The sequence below is a fragment of the Diceros bicornis genome, chromosome 19 (genome assembly GCF_020826845.1).
Source record: "Diceros bicornis minor isolate mBicDic1 chromosome 19, mDicBic1.mat.cur, whole genome shotgun sequence".
Lineage (NCBI taxonomy): Eukaryota > Metazoa > Chordata > Mammalia > Perissodactyla > Rhinocerotidae > Diceros > Diceros bicornis.
The window spans coordinates 21,233,772-21,248,670 of NC_080758.1; the positions used below are offsets into that span (position 1 = coordinate 21,233,772).

Consider the following 14,899-nt stretch of genomic DNA (forward strand, 5'->3'; position numbering starts at 1 on the left):
ATCTCCTCTCAGCTCCCACTTCTACAGTTAGGCCCTTTACCAACCACGAAAGCAAAATTAAGCATACCAGGATATAAAAGAAGAAAAACAACAAAAGTAAAATGAAATGGGAGGATTGTTAAAGTGAGTTTAAGATATATTAAAATGAGAAAATGAAAAAAATGGAAGAAAATATTTACAGAACAAAACCAAAAAACTAAATGAGACTTTTTTTGTACCTAAAAGTACAAAATAAAAGTTAGAAACAAGTAAGTAGAGTGTAAAAAAGACCAAGAAGTTAAAAATAAATGCTAAGAAAAAAATACTTTGTAAAAAGTATAAAAATGAAGCAAATCACACACATCTATATTCTTTTTTAAACTTCATGGTAAAAAGGGAAATACTGCAGAAGTCAGAGAGATGAAGATTAAAGGGACAAACCATACGCACAAGTAGAAACGAAAAACAAAGAAAGGCTAAGAGTAAACACAGTCACAGCAGGCACTCAGCAAACCCCACTATACCTCAAAGCAGAAAAGCAAGTGGGAATGGAGAGAAAAGGCTAAAATAAACCAACTGAAGGCAGACCAGTAAGTCTTTATCGGCCAGGTGCTGCCCTCAGGGCCCCTGGGGTCCCGATGCAGCAGGCAGGGGGCAGGAAGGAAGGAGCCTGGGCTACTTCTGGATCATGTAAGGGTTCGCCCCATCACTCTGGGCCAGCGAAGAGCCTGGCCAGGACCTCTGTATTCAGAGCCACTGCCCAGGCCCTGATCAATGGACAAGTCTTGCCAGCAGCCCATTCTGGGCCTTTGCCTGGCTATGGAGATTCTGGGCATCATCATTGGGCCCCTCACCGCCACACCAACTCCCCAGTGAACTTCCCAGCCTCCCTGGCTTGCTCACTGCCTTCAGTAGAGCGGGGCTGAGGCCACGCATGCCTCAGGGCCAGGGAAAAATGTTGCACTGAGAATCTCTTTGGCAGGCAAGGACACAGCCTGTCTGAACAAGTTCAATACCACCCAAGAGTGCACAAGGTAACATCTCATGATTCACTAGAGAAGGCAGGACATTATCTTGGCTTGCCTGAGGGAGCAACGACTGTGAGCAACCAGGACAAGCCCTCTCCAGACCTGCCATGCAGACTCCAGCTACTCACCCCGAGTGGCCAGCTGTGCGTGAAATGATTTGATTGGCTATTTCCAGTTTCAATGACAGAAAAGATAGATTAACTTACAGGATAGGGGCCAGGCCGGTGGCATAGTGGTTAAGTTCACGCACTCTGCTTCGGCAGCCCAGGGTTCGTAGGTTCGGATCCCAGGTGCAGACCTATACACCACTCATCAAGCCATGCTGTGGCGGCGTTCCACATATAAAGTAGGAAGATTGGCACAGGTGTTAGCTCAGGGACGATCTTCCTCATCCCCCCCAAAAAAAAATTTTTAAAAACTTAGAGGACATCCACAGTTTCATCACCCTGTTTCAGCACAAGTTGGAAAGCTGAGAAAAAATTTAGATGAGTCATTGGAGAGTGGGAAACATCTGATCTTATCTAAAGGTGAAGTAAGGGATACGGGGGCTGAGTCCTGCTAACTTGAATCCTTCCAATTATATAAAGACAGGTCGTCCCCCAAAGGCTCCAAAAGTTCACCTGAAATTCAGTTGCTTGGTGAGGCATTTTCTCAGAGCTATGGTGTTTGTTCTGATGTTGCAAGCTGGCCCACAGAGTCCACTTAGCCCACAAGCCAGTGGTTCGCAGACACAGATTTTATCAAACAGGTTTTGTATTGGTTTTGAATTGGGAGACTGATGTAAGACTGCTGGTATTCTATTTTTCAAGAAAAACATTTTTAAAAACTACCATGTAATATCACTGTCACTTTCTAAAACAAATAACATTTTAGCACCAAAAAAAGACTAAAGGAAGGTCTTTTATATAGAATAACTTTAGGCTTTATGAAATGTTCATAATTGCATGTTCCTTATTTGGGGAGGGCAGCCAGGAAAACTCATCGTGGGCCGACGACATTGGTGCCCACTGCTGGGACCTGCCTGGAGTCGAACTCCAACCCTGCCGACTACAGTGCCTTAGGGGAACAGCCAGTGGGCTTGGGGTGGGATCTAGGCGTGAGTTAAGGTACAACCTGTGCAAAAACAAATCTATCAACTGTCACTCAAAACTGATGCTCCTCCTGACCCCCCAGCTGGTGGCTCAGCGCCCTCCCTGATCTCGACTGACGTCCTCTCATCTTCAGGTCCCGTCTCCTCTGTCAGTGGTTCCCAAGCCGCCACATCATCAGAACCATCCGGGCTGGAAGCTTTCCAAACTGCAGACTCCCAGGTCCCACTGCCAGAGATCTGGTCCAGCACTTCCAGGATGGAATTGCATGGTCATCTGGATTTAGGCGCCAAGGCCTTGTGCCCCCACCACTTGATCCTATGAAATGACTGACCAGAAGCCATCAGCACTGCGGCCTGCAGAGTGGAGCTGAGAACAGGGATAGAACGCCAGGGGAAACAGACGGAATGGAAGCACCTAGGCCACCAACTGACGGTAGCGCTGGTCACAGGCTATGCTGACGCCAGGACAACAGTAGACAGGAGCATGGAGCTGGGGGACTGTGCATCTCTCCAAGTTCACAGCCAAAAGTGAAACGCTCAGCTGGGAGGGGACAGGGCAGCAGCCCGTGAGCACGATCTGCACATTCACAGGGAAAGGCTCTTGTGAGGAAGCCTCTTTGGATGCTACCCTGCCTCTCACCACCACCCTGGCCTCTGCAATCTCTCGTCACTGTGTTGTCCTTGCCACCCTACCTCCATGCTGGTCCACTCACCCAGGCACTCATTGTCAAACCTCTCCACCTCCATCCCCGTGCCATGCACACAGCCCAGGTGCGCAACCAGCATCTGCTGACTGGACTGAGTGACCAACAGGAGCATCAGCTGGACCAGGGGACTCCTGTATGGCCGCTCCAACCCCCAGGGAGGGCAGCCGAGGGAAAGAACCAGCAGGTGTGAACCCCAAGCACAGAAAGCTCCCGTCTCTGGGCCTACAGGACACCACTGCCTCCACCACGTTTTCTAGCACAAGCTCCCGTCCACCCTCTCACCTGAGCACCTGCTTCAGAAGGAAGACACTGCAATGTTGTGGAAACTTCACTAACAATATTTGAACACCTGTGTGGAGCCTAAGGGGACTAATTCTTGTGGAACTACTTGAGACAAAGTCTTATGAGTAGCGAGGCCATCAGGCCCCGCTGTCCGTGGTCTTGTCTCTCTCAGCCAGGCCAGGACAGCACTCTCTGACCAGGCTGAGTGGGTCTTCAGATACACGCCAAGGGGCCCTCAGCCAAGGCCACGATTTTGCGGTTGCAGGCCTCTGACAGTCATGATCCCTCTCCACCCACAAAAGGCTGCAACCTAACACAGGGTCCAAAGCTCAGAGGTGTGACTGGCGAGGGCCGCCCTCTGAGAGGTGGAGGTTCAGGGGGCAGACGTGCTCAGGATCAGGCACCATAGGTGGAGGCGGCCCGTGACCCCATGCCTCCCCAAGTCTACATCCCCCAATTGTTTGATCTCCCATTTTGGATCTCCGGTCTTACCCCAGAGAATGTGGATCCTACACCCTTTCTTCTTTCCACTGCAACCAAAGTTTATCAGGATCAGCCCCAATCCTAAATTCACTTTATAAAAATACATATTTCTGACCTCTCTACAGAAAGATGCCAGTTGGAAACAGACAAGGATTAGCACCTCTTTGGGACTTCATTTAAACAACGTCCCATGGTTTGCTCTACTGAAGTTTTGAGATCATTTGGTCACATGCTCTTGCTCTATGGGGCTTCCTGTGACCGTGTGGCCCCAAAAGCTGCTGTATGCCACAGCATCAGGTTTTTTAGCTAATGTCTGGCCTTCACTCAGAAGAATTAACAGGACCATCTTAAAATACCAACCATAAGAACCACGGATGGGAGGGAACATATTTACTTTAGGTATAAAGGTTTACTATTATTAACAAGTTATCACTATTATTTACATGTTTATAAAATGGAAATAAAAATGACATACATGTTTGGTGCCAAAAGTGGCACATCCAAACTAATATCAGTACAAAAATAAGTTTTCAAGCTATGTGTTTTTAAAATAAATGTCACTGAAACAGTAAGGGGAAAAAGTCTGTATCGGTCATGGGTTGAAATGCAAACAAAGCAGCAAAGAAGCTCCGGGCAACAATGAAACCAGTGCCTGCTGGCAGAGCCGCCCCTGTGTTCTCACAAGAACCCTAGCAAACAAACAAAACACACACACACAAGTTATGTTCCTGAGCTACCGAAGCTTAGAGCCTCTAAACTGTTATGAGTTCCTGCTACAAAGGATCCCCAATGGGGTTTGAGCTGATGAACTCTCACTAGTACTCAGCTAGTGGGATCAGGACATGGTATCGGATGCAGGCAGAAAGCTAAGCCCACGTGTGAAACAGAGAAATCCTTTGCTAACAAAGAACAGTGCATATGAGTCCTCTCTGTCAGTCACCAATCCTTGCAAGTTTCCTGGCCACAGATAAACAGGGACATGGGCAGAGAGAAAACAGAAGGTGTTTGGTTTGGGAGCCCCTGTGCCCGCCAGAAACGCCCCTCGGTGATTTTGGCAGAAATCCGCAGCGTTTCCAGGGTCTCATCCCTTCATAGATACACACGTGTTCACACGTGGCAGTGGACCTCATTGCTCAACACAGCTGTGGCCCCACCAGGGAAAGCAAAGCCAGCCTAGCAAACCCTCTGTCCACCCGACCTGGTACTTGAGCCTGCAGTGGCCTGCTTTCCTCTTCGTTCCCCATGAAGCTGGGCCAGGACCGTCTGCCTGCCAGAAGTGGCATGTCAGGTCAGCGAGGGTGCTGAGTGAGCAAAGAGCATGGCCCTGCCAACTCCTGCTCTGCCTGGGCACAGCGCAGTGGGATGCCTGCCCATGCACAAACTTCTTGGGATCCGAGCAAGAAATGCAAATGCTGAAGGGGGTGGGAAGGAAGGGGCTAACGAACGGGCTGCAGCCCACTTCAGAGTAGCAGAAGGTTCCACGTGAGCTGATGCCGACTCAGCGGCCCCAGAGCTGGGGGGCAACAGCGTGGAGGAAGGGCACCACACAGTCCCTGCAGCTGCAGCCGAGCTCTGCTCACTGGTCCTGGACCTTGGCCCTTTTGGCTTTTAGGGACAGGTGCTAGAAGAAAAGAGAAAACATCACAGTTGGGGTTAGTTAGACAATGAAACCAAACCTACATAATTCCCATCTAAATGACCAAGTCAAAGCTTCCATCTGGTTCGTACCTTCTCAGTAAACGCTGTGCCCCTCAGGAAGTGGTGTGGAGGAATAAAGCCCAAGTGACCAACAAAGGATATGGGCCTTCAGTAAGCCACAGCAGCCCGAGGCCCAGCCCGCCAAGGCTCAGCCTGGTCACACAGGGCTCTGTGGGGAGCTGTCAGCGAGACACAGCTCTCCCTCTGCCCCAGCCCACAGGACAGCACTCAGCCAAACACCTCTGCTCACGGAGACTGGGCTCAGGCTGGACATCACCTCAAGTTTCCATGAACTTCTTGAGAATGATCATGGAAAGGTATGCCCCCCTTAAGAACAAGGAGATCTACCGTCTTACCAGGCATCTCCACATGCAGATACCTGGACCCTCACAAAATCCCTTGCAAGTGCAAGTGCAGGGAAGACACAGGAAAAGGATACCTCCTAGTGACACATTTTTCTTTCATAAATGTCTACCAGTATAAATAACATAGGAAGCATAACATAATCATGGCCATCAGATAATAGGATTGAGGGATACAAACATTCTTTACATTCAAAAGTAAAGCCAAAAATGCTGGAAATCCTACAATAAGCATTTAAGGCAGAGTGTAAATATAAGCTTTTAATAAAGGACCTCTGTTCACCAACTGAGATATCCCTGATACCCCCTTAATAACCATAAACAAACAACCAAGGGGTACCTAAGGCGTGTTGCCCTAACACTCAGTGGGACCTTCACATGAGGAATTCCCACCCTGAGTGCCAGCAGAGCAGGCCTGCCAACCCCAGCATGCTCAGTGTCCAACCCCGTTTCTCAGCACACCCACACGGCTCGAGACAGCAATCCCCATCGCCAACAGAGAGAACTGCAGAGGAATGCGGGGTACAAGAGAGGACACAGCACACCCTGAAGCACAAGGTAAGAGATGAGTGAGTGAACAGGACACAGGTCTAAATGAGCTGTAAGAAGTCACATTATAACCACTTATGCCCAGGAAAGGACCAGTATAGGTTCTTGCAAAGGCCCTGATTAAGAGGGTTTTCCCTAGATTCCCAAGGTACTTCTCAGAATCAGGAAAAAAATTTCAGGGCTGGAAGGCAAATCTCTGAATAGGTCACCCTCCTCTTCCCCTCTCCAGCTGGGGGTCTTGCTGAATTTCTGTCAATCCTCTCCTCCCTGCACTTCACCTGACGTGGCCCCTACAATTAATGTTAGACACCCACAGCCTTAGCTTGGGAATGGGAGATGATGTCATCATGCTTGGGACCATTTTTGGTGCTCATTTCTGTGAGGAATGTTAAGTATAAATAAAACTGACTCCAGACCATTTCAGGCCTCTTTACAGGGTGAGAGCAACACTCTGAAAAACAATGGTAATGGAAAGTCACCAGAGGTGCCAGGAACAGAGCCGGGGATGATCTGTGGGCTGTGGATGGTCACGAGATGCTCCACTGTGTTCAACAAAGGAAGCTCTACCATAAATGGGCGGCCAATGGAGATCTGTGGGGTCTTGGAGAAACCAATTCATTTTGGACAAGTTAATAGAAGTGTCTTTGGAATGGCCAAACTGGAGAAACCTGGAGGGGCCAAGCTTCTCAAGGAGGTTCAGGGCCCTCGCCTGTACAATGAGGTTGTGGCACTAGGTGATTTCTAAGGTTCCAGGCTCCACCAGCAGATGAGCTGAAAAACAGGCATTTGGAGAGAAGAGACAAATGCAGAAATTTGAGATTGTCATTTTCTTCAAACTTCTGGAGCGATTTGCTCTTTAACTTTGTGGGTTTGACCTAAAGAAACTGTAATTTTGAGCTCAGAAGGGAAAATGACTCAGCTTCTAGGCTAATTCTGTTCTCCAAGAGTCTAAATGAATCCAGGACGACTCCAGGCTCCTTCTCTAACTGCCTGCGTCTTACCACTTTAACAAGCACTCTTACAACACACCATTCTCCTCAACTCCTAGTTTGCATTTCTGAACACTTCTCTTGGACTTCTGAAGTCTGCTGCTTTCCACCTGAGAGGTTTTGAGGGAGAAGATTTTCATTCACTTCAGGTTTATCTTTATCTTTATCAGCCCAATAGAGTAAAGACAATACACTCTGCATTTTATCAGTCCCTGCAGCTGATCTGGTTTCTGGCTGAAATATCTGTATGAGGATATGTGAAGAACTATATAGGTTTGAAATGCTTTTTGTTTGATTGGATAAGATTAAAATATTATAAGAAGATTTAAAAAGGACAATTTCCCTTGACATTGCTGGAAGGGGAGGGATGAGAAGGTCCTTCCATTTATAGGGTCACACCTCAAATGTTTCTAGGAGTTGGGCAAGTGAAATAAACCAGTGAAGCAGGACTGTGGCACCTGGAGAGCATCATTCACAGCAGTAACTCAGGCCCAGTGTCAGCAGATTTAACATTTCTTTCAAGAGAAACCTGAAATCCATATTTAATGTGAAATCTTTCAATTTTTAAATGTACCAATCAATACAAACTTTAGTTTGAAAATACTGCAGTCTGGTTATAGTACTGATGGAGTAACAGGTTTTGGACTTCCCTTTCTGTGGTAAGTAATGGTAAAACTGGACAGAATATCTGAAGTAACTGTTTTCAGGCACTGGGCAACAGACAGCACAGGGCTGTAATCCTTGAGAAAAAGGAAACACAGAAAGTGAGCTCTATATTCATCCCAGGTCTCCGTCTGGCTCTCCAAACCTTAGCATAGGGAAGTAAAACCTAAGTAGAAAATAACAGTATTGTTATTTTCAGAGGAACCAGAGATCATAGTTCAGGGCTGCTGGGGCAGCTGGAATTTGCAGGACGGAACATCAGAAAGGAGGAGCTCCAGAAATCTACATGGGGCTACCCTTAAGTCTTTGGCTGAATACTAACCTGCACATGTGCAGGCCAAGATCTGATAAGGCTGGCAAAGAATAGTTACTGGGCAGTTGTGTGCTGATATGGAGATTCTGGAGGTTTATACAGAGGAGACACTAGAGTTCTGACCAACCAGAATGCAAAGATGTCAATGAACTTCCTAGGCATTCAGTTGAGACATCAAAAAGGCCACATCTTAGGAATAGGGCTACACTAGCTCTGCCCTATTAAAGATGAAAATCAAGCCTTGGAGGAATTAAATTGATCTGCCAATATTAACCGTTCACTAGAAAAAAAACTCAACATTCTTTAAAGAAAAGAACAAAATCCAGACTCTTCACAAGATAGCATCTATAATGTCCAGCATACAATAAAAAATTACTAGACAAGAGCAGTAGAAAAATGTGACCCATAACAAGAAAGACAGTCTAAAGACAAAATAGACCAGATATGACAGAGATGTGGAATTAGCAGACAAGCCTTTTAAAACAGCTATTCTAAATATGTTCAAAGATTTAAAGAAAAAGACGAATGTAAAGAGTGAATACATGGAGAATTTAAACAGAGAAATAAAAAATTCAAGAAGGAACAAACGGAAATGCTAGAATGGAAAATACAGTATCTGAAATGAAATATTCTCTGTATGGGCTTAAACATCAACTGGACACTGTAGAAGAACTGACCAGTGAACTTGAAAACAGGCCAAGAGGAACTATCAAAACCGAAGTAAAGAAAAAAACAAAGGTCAGAGCCTCAGTGACATGTGAGACAATATCAACGGCTCTAAAAACATACATAATTGGAGTTCCAGAGGAGAGCAGAGAGAGATATATTGGAGCAGAAAAAATATTTTAAGGAATTACCATCCCAAATTTCCCAAATGTAATAAAATGAAACATCAGCCCACAGACCCAATAAGCTCAATGAACCCCAAGCATGAAAAACACAAAGAAAAGCACATCATAGGTCAAAGTGCTGAAAAACCAAAGATAAAGAAAAAAATCTTTAAAGTAGCCAGAGAAAAACACACATTACATATAGAGGAACAACAATAAAAATGAGTGCTGGCTTCTCACAGAAACAATTCAAACCAGTGGAATAAACTCTTTTTAAAGTGCTAAAAGGAAAACAAAAAACAAGAAAAACTCTTTCAACCTAGAATTCTACATACAGAAAAAATATCTTTCAAAAATGAAGATGACCCATTTACAATTGCAACAAAAAGAATAAAATATCTAGGAATATATTTAACCAAGGAGATGAAAGACCTATACAATGAAAACTATAAGACATTATTGAAAGAAATTGATGATGACATAAAGAAATGGAAAGATATCCCACACACATGGACCGGAAGAATAAACATAGCTGAAATGTCCATACTACCTAAAGCAATCTACGGATTCAATGCAATCCCAATCAGAATCATTCCCGGAACTAGAACAAAGAATACCAAAATTTATATGGGGCAACAAAAGACCCCGAATAGCCAAAGCAATCCTGAGAAAAAAGAACAAAGCTGGAGGCATCACAATCCCTGACTTCAAAATATACTACAAAGCTGTAACAATTAAAACAGCACGGTACTGGTACAAAAACAAACACATAGACCAATGGAACAGAATTGAAAGCCTAGAAATAAAACCACACATCTACTAACAGCTAATCTTCGACAAAGGAGTTAAGAACATACAATGGAGAAAGGAAAGTCTCTTCAACAAATGGTACCGGGAAAACTGGATGGCCACATGCCAAAGAATGAAAGTAGACCATCTTCTTTCACCATACACAAAAATTAACTCAAAATGAATCAAAGACTTGAAGGTAAGACCTGAAACTATAAAACTCTTGGAAGAAAATATAGGCAGTACATTCTTTGACATTGGTCATAGAGGGATCTTTTCAAATTCTGTGTCAACACTGACAAGGGAAACAAAAGAAAAAATAAACAACTGGGACTTCATCAGACTAAAGAGCTTCTGCAAGACAAATGAAACCAGAATCAAAATGAAAAGACAACCCACCAGCAGGGAGAAAGTATTTGCAAAGCTTATAACCAACGAGGGGTTAATCTCCATAACATATAAAGAACTCACACAACTGAACAATAAAAAAACAAACAAACCGATCAAAAAATGGGCAGAGGATATTAACAGAACTTTTTCCAAGGGACATATACAGATGGCCAATAGGCACATGAAAGGATGTTCAACATCACTAATCATCAGAGAAATGCAAATCAAAAGAACACTCAGATACTACCTTACACCCGTTAGAATGGCTGTAATCACCAAGACAAAAAATAACAAATGTTGGAGAGGTTGTGGAGAAAAGGGAACCCTCATTCACTGCTGGTGGGAATGCAAACTGGTGCAGCTTCTATGGAAAACAGTATGGAGATTCCTCAAGAAATTAAAAATAGAAATACTTCATGATCCAGCTATCCCACTCCTGGGTATCTATCCAAAGAACCTGAAATCAACAAACCAAAAAGGCTTACACACTCCTATGTTCACTGCACCATTATTCACTAAAGCCAAGAAGTGGAAGCAACCTAACCATAACCTTGACTGATGATTGGATAAAGAAGATGTGGTGTACATATATATACAATGGAATACTACTCAGCCATAAAAAAGACAAATTTGTCCCATTTGCAACAACATGGATGGACCTGGAGGGTATTATGTTAAGTGAAATAAACCAGACAGAGAAAGACAAACATCACATGATTTCACGCACATGTGGAAGATAAACTAACACACAGACAGAGAGAACAGTTTGGTGGTTACCAGGGGGAAGGGGGTTAGGAGGTGGGCACAATGGGTGTAGGGACGCATTTATATGGTGACTGACAAACAATAATGTACAACTAAAAGTTCACCATGTTATAAACTATTATGACATCAATAAAAAAATGAAGATGAAATAAAGACATTTTCAGATAAATGAATGCTGAGAGAATATTTTACCAGCAGACATACACTAAAAGATATATTAAAGAAAGTTCTTCAGGCTAAAGGGAAAAGATACCAGATAGAAACTTAGGTCTACACAGAGGGATGAAGAATGACAGAAATGATAGATGTGTGGGTAATATAAAATATTTTTTTTCTGGTTTCTTAATTTCTTTAAAAGACAATTATTCAAAACAAAAATAATAACAGTAATTGTGGAAATAAAGTCCATAGAAATAAAATGCAGAAATACATAGAAATAAAACACATGACAACATATGTAAAAATAAATTATTTAGAAATAAATAAAATATAAAACATGACATATGTAGAAATAAAATATAAGACAATATGTAGAAATAACATTAACATATACAAAATACATAATAACATGTAGAAATAAAATATATGACAACAACAACACAAAGAATGGGATAGGGGAAATGAAATACACTGTTGTAAGTTTCTTATATTATAAGCTAAGTAGTGTAATACCAATTCAAGGTCGATGGTGATGAATTAAGAATATATATTATAATCCCTTAGAGCAACCACAAAAAATAAAACAAGAAGTAAAAAAAGCCATTAGAAGAGATAATACAGAGTACTAAAAACATTAGATTAATTCAAAAGCAGGCAGTTAAAAAGGGGAAAAAAAGGAACAAAAACTAAATCAGACTAATAGAAAACAAATACAATGGTAGACTTAAATCTAACAATAATTACATTAAATGTGACTGCACTAAACATTCCAATTAAAAACACAACACAGAACAAACAGAATAAGTCTATGGGCTGTATTTGGCTGGGAAGTTTGTGAACCCTGATTCACCCGTTTTCATGCCAGCCTTCCAAATATAACCACCACTCAAATAAAAATCTTGCTGAAAGAATGTATGGCCTTTTTTTTTTTTTTCAATGAATGGACCACTTTTATAAAAATGAAGAACACAAAACTATGAATCTGCTCCACAAGGCTCACTACCCTGTTCGTCCTGCACACGGGCTGGCCGTGGACGAAAAATCTACTATAAACACAATGATGCTGGTGCTCAGCATCACCTACCACTGTGTTTAAACCACCTTGGGTTTAAGCTTGCACACCTGTTTATGTTCTTTGTGAGGCGATCCTCATCAGAGAATATTTGTGCCACTCCTTGCGAACATGGTGCAAAGTGTGATATAATTTCTTTTGAAATGGTTTAGAAGAGCAGAGGGAGAGAGGAAGAGCTGAAGATACATTCTCTTTTTTGTCTCATTAGTTGGAAGGAGGGAGGGAAGCATCGATCAAATGATCTATCTACCTATCTATCTATCTATCTATCTATCTATTTACTTTGCTGAGGAAGATTTGTCCTGAGCTAACATCCATGCCAATCTTCCTCTATTTTGTATGTGGTTCGCCGCCACAGCACGGCCAGCACCGAGTGGTGTAGGTCCGCACCCAGGAACCGAATACTGGCCGCAGAAGCAGAGCGCACCGAAATTAACCACTAGGCCATGGGGCCAGCCCCTGAAGGGATTTATTTTTAAATGCATTTCACTATGAGCAAAATGGTATAGTGCTTTTACCCAGAACAGTTTGGAGATGTGTTAATGGCCTTTTCACCCTATGCACTACTGCGGGGACAAATTTAGGGCACTAAATTGGAGAATAAATGCATATTTAAAAATATGAAGAGGCAGGTAACAAGTGGTTTTGGGGGACAGGCTCTATTCATCCTACCGTTCCTTGTTGATAAAAGTGTGGAGCCAGCTCCAACAGCCAAGCAGATTCAATAGCAGTCACATCTCTCATATAATACTTGGAGGTCTGTATAACTTCATTGTAGATAACCCTGAAACAAGAAAGAAACATGAGCTAATTTCCTATATCTTACGATGAGAGTCAAGAACCACAACAATTAGAGATGACAAGCTTTTTCCCTTTATCTTTTAACAGGCATCTGTTCTGTCTACTGGGCACTAGACTAAACAAATGCATTTATGTTGCTCACTTAAGCCTCACAACCTGAGTGGTGGGTAAGTGTGCCTAATTTACAGGATTTCCAGAACATCTCAGTTATCAAGACAAGACCATTCTGGATCCCTAGTCTGCATTTACAGATCTCTGAACGGAGCCTAAAGACTTTATTAGAAAATGCAAAAATAGAAGCAAAACCTTGTCTGATTCTGAAAGGGACTGGGAATTAAGTGCAAAGAGATACAAGGGAACTTTCCAGAATGATGAAAATATTCTCTGTCTTATTTGGAGTGTGGGTTACATGGGTGTACACAGTTGTCAATACTTTGACTGTACATAAAATACACCTCTATTTAAGAAAAAAAGAAAAAGGCTTGCCTGAGGCTGAGGTAACAGACATCAAAGAGCCAAGATCAGTTCAAATCCCCAGCTTTTAGGAGTGTGTACAGTAGATACAGATATTAGTTTCTGAAATATCTGAGGTGCTGATTCAGGGCTTCCTGCATAACTATAAATGGACCAGCCACACTGCTGCTGTCGACCCCTTGAAGCCAGTCAATGAGTCAGGTGATGAAGGCCAGATCCAGTCAAAGGGATGGTCCCTCTGTGGAGAGGCCACTGGGCGAGGGGGGCTTTCTTCACCACCTTAATGCTATGGATCTGCTTCAGCACTGGCTCTATTTCCACCATCCTTTCTTTGCCCTTCAAGGCTCCTTCAGAATGAAGCAGGAAAAAGAAAAGTCTTTTTCTTTTAAGCAACTCTCAAATTTAATCATTCAGAAGTCAGCAAACCCATGAAAAAGGATCTAGAACCAAGGTTTGACTTCCCTCTTCAACTTACCCTGCATGCTAATGGCCATCAGGTAACGATTCTGAACCCAGAACTGACCAAGTCTCTCTCCAGCTAAGAAGTTTCTAGATGTACACTGGTTACAGGATAAAGTCTAATTCCTTGGTCTAGGGAAATAGATCTCAAACTTCGCCAACCATCAGAATCACCTGGAGGGTTGTCAAAATAGACTTCTGGGGCCGGATCTGTCCCATAGTGCTTAAGTTTGGCATGCTCTGTTTCAGCAGCCCGGGTTCGGTTCCCACGTGTGGACCTACACCACTCATCGGCGGCCATGCTGTGGTGGTAACCCACATGCAAAATAGAAGAAGACTGGCACAGATGTCAGCTCAGGGAGAATCTTTCTCAACAATAAAAAAATAGACTTCCAGGCCCCAACCTAATTTCTGATTCAGTAGGGCTGGGCCTGGCCCAAGGATCTGCATTTCTAACAAGTTTCCAGGTGATGCTGATGCTAGTCTGGGGAGCACGCTTTCAAAACCACCAGTCTTGAGGACCAAGTATCTTATAACGGACCTCTCTGCCCTCTGATTTTATCTACCATTATCTCCCCTCTCCCTCTCTAACATGCCCCACTCTCTTTCCCAGGCTTCTCCAACTATCTGTGGTGAAGAATCAGTTGTTGTTTTTAAAATTTCCAATCCATTGTAGATCAATATTTTTGTGAAATACAATATAAATGAATTACTAGAAAAATAAAATTTTAAAAAAGACACAAAATACAAGCCCAAATTTTTTATTAACAATTTGGACAGATATAAACTTATCAAAATGCTATACAAAGGTCTAAATGCCTACTCTCAATTTCTGTACTTAGCTCTTCAGAGGCAGTGTTACAGTCTCGCACAATCTCACAGACCACCCTTTGGGTAGCCTTGGGCCAGCCACAACAACAGTTCCCCATTGCCCAAAGACATGAGGTTCCTTCGCCTTCCCATGGCTTTGCCCCAGCTACTTCCACAGTCTGTGTTCCTTTCACATCCTTTTCAGCC

At 43.3% G+C, this 14,899-nt stretch overlaps 1 protein-coding gene across 4 annotated transcripts in view; it reads right to left on the minus strand.

The window, feature by feature from the left end:
• Positions 1–3,944: 3,944 nt before the first annotated feature.
• DHX35 (DEAH-box helicase 35) overlaps positions 3,945–14,899 on the minus strand; it is a 79,665-nt gene continuing 68,710 nt past the window's right edge. For all 4 annotated transcript variants that reach the window (XM_058562698.1, XM_058562697.1, XM_058562696.1 and 1 more), the window contains 2 exons: positions 12,821–12,932; positions 3,945–5,190 (listed from right to left, as the gene is read on the minus strand). In XM_058562698.1, the coding sequence (XP_058418681.1) occupies positions 5,146–5,190; positions 12,821–12,932 (157 nt within the window). In that variant the 3' untranslated portion in view covers positions 3,945–5,145. The remainder of the gene's footprint in view (positions 5,191–12,820; positions 12,933–14,899) is intronic.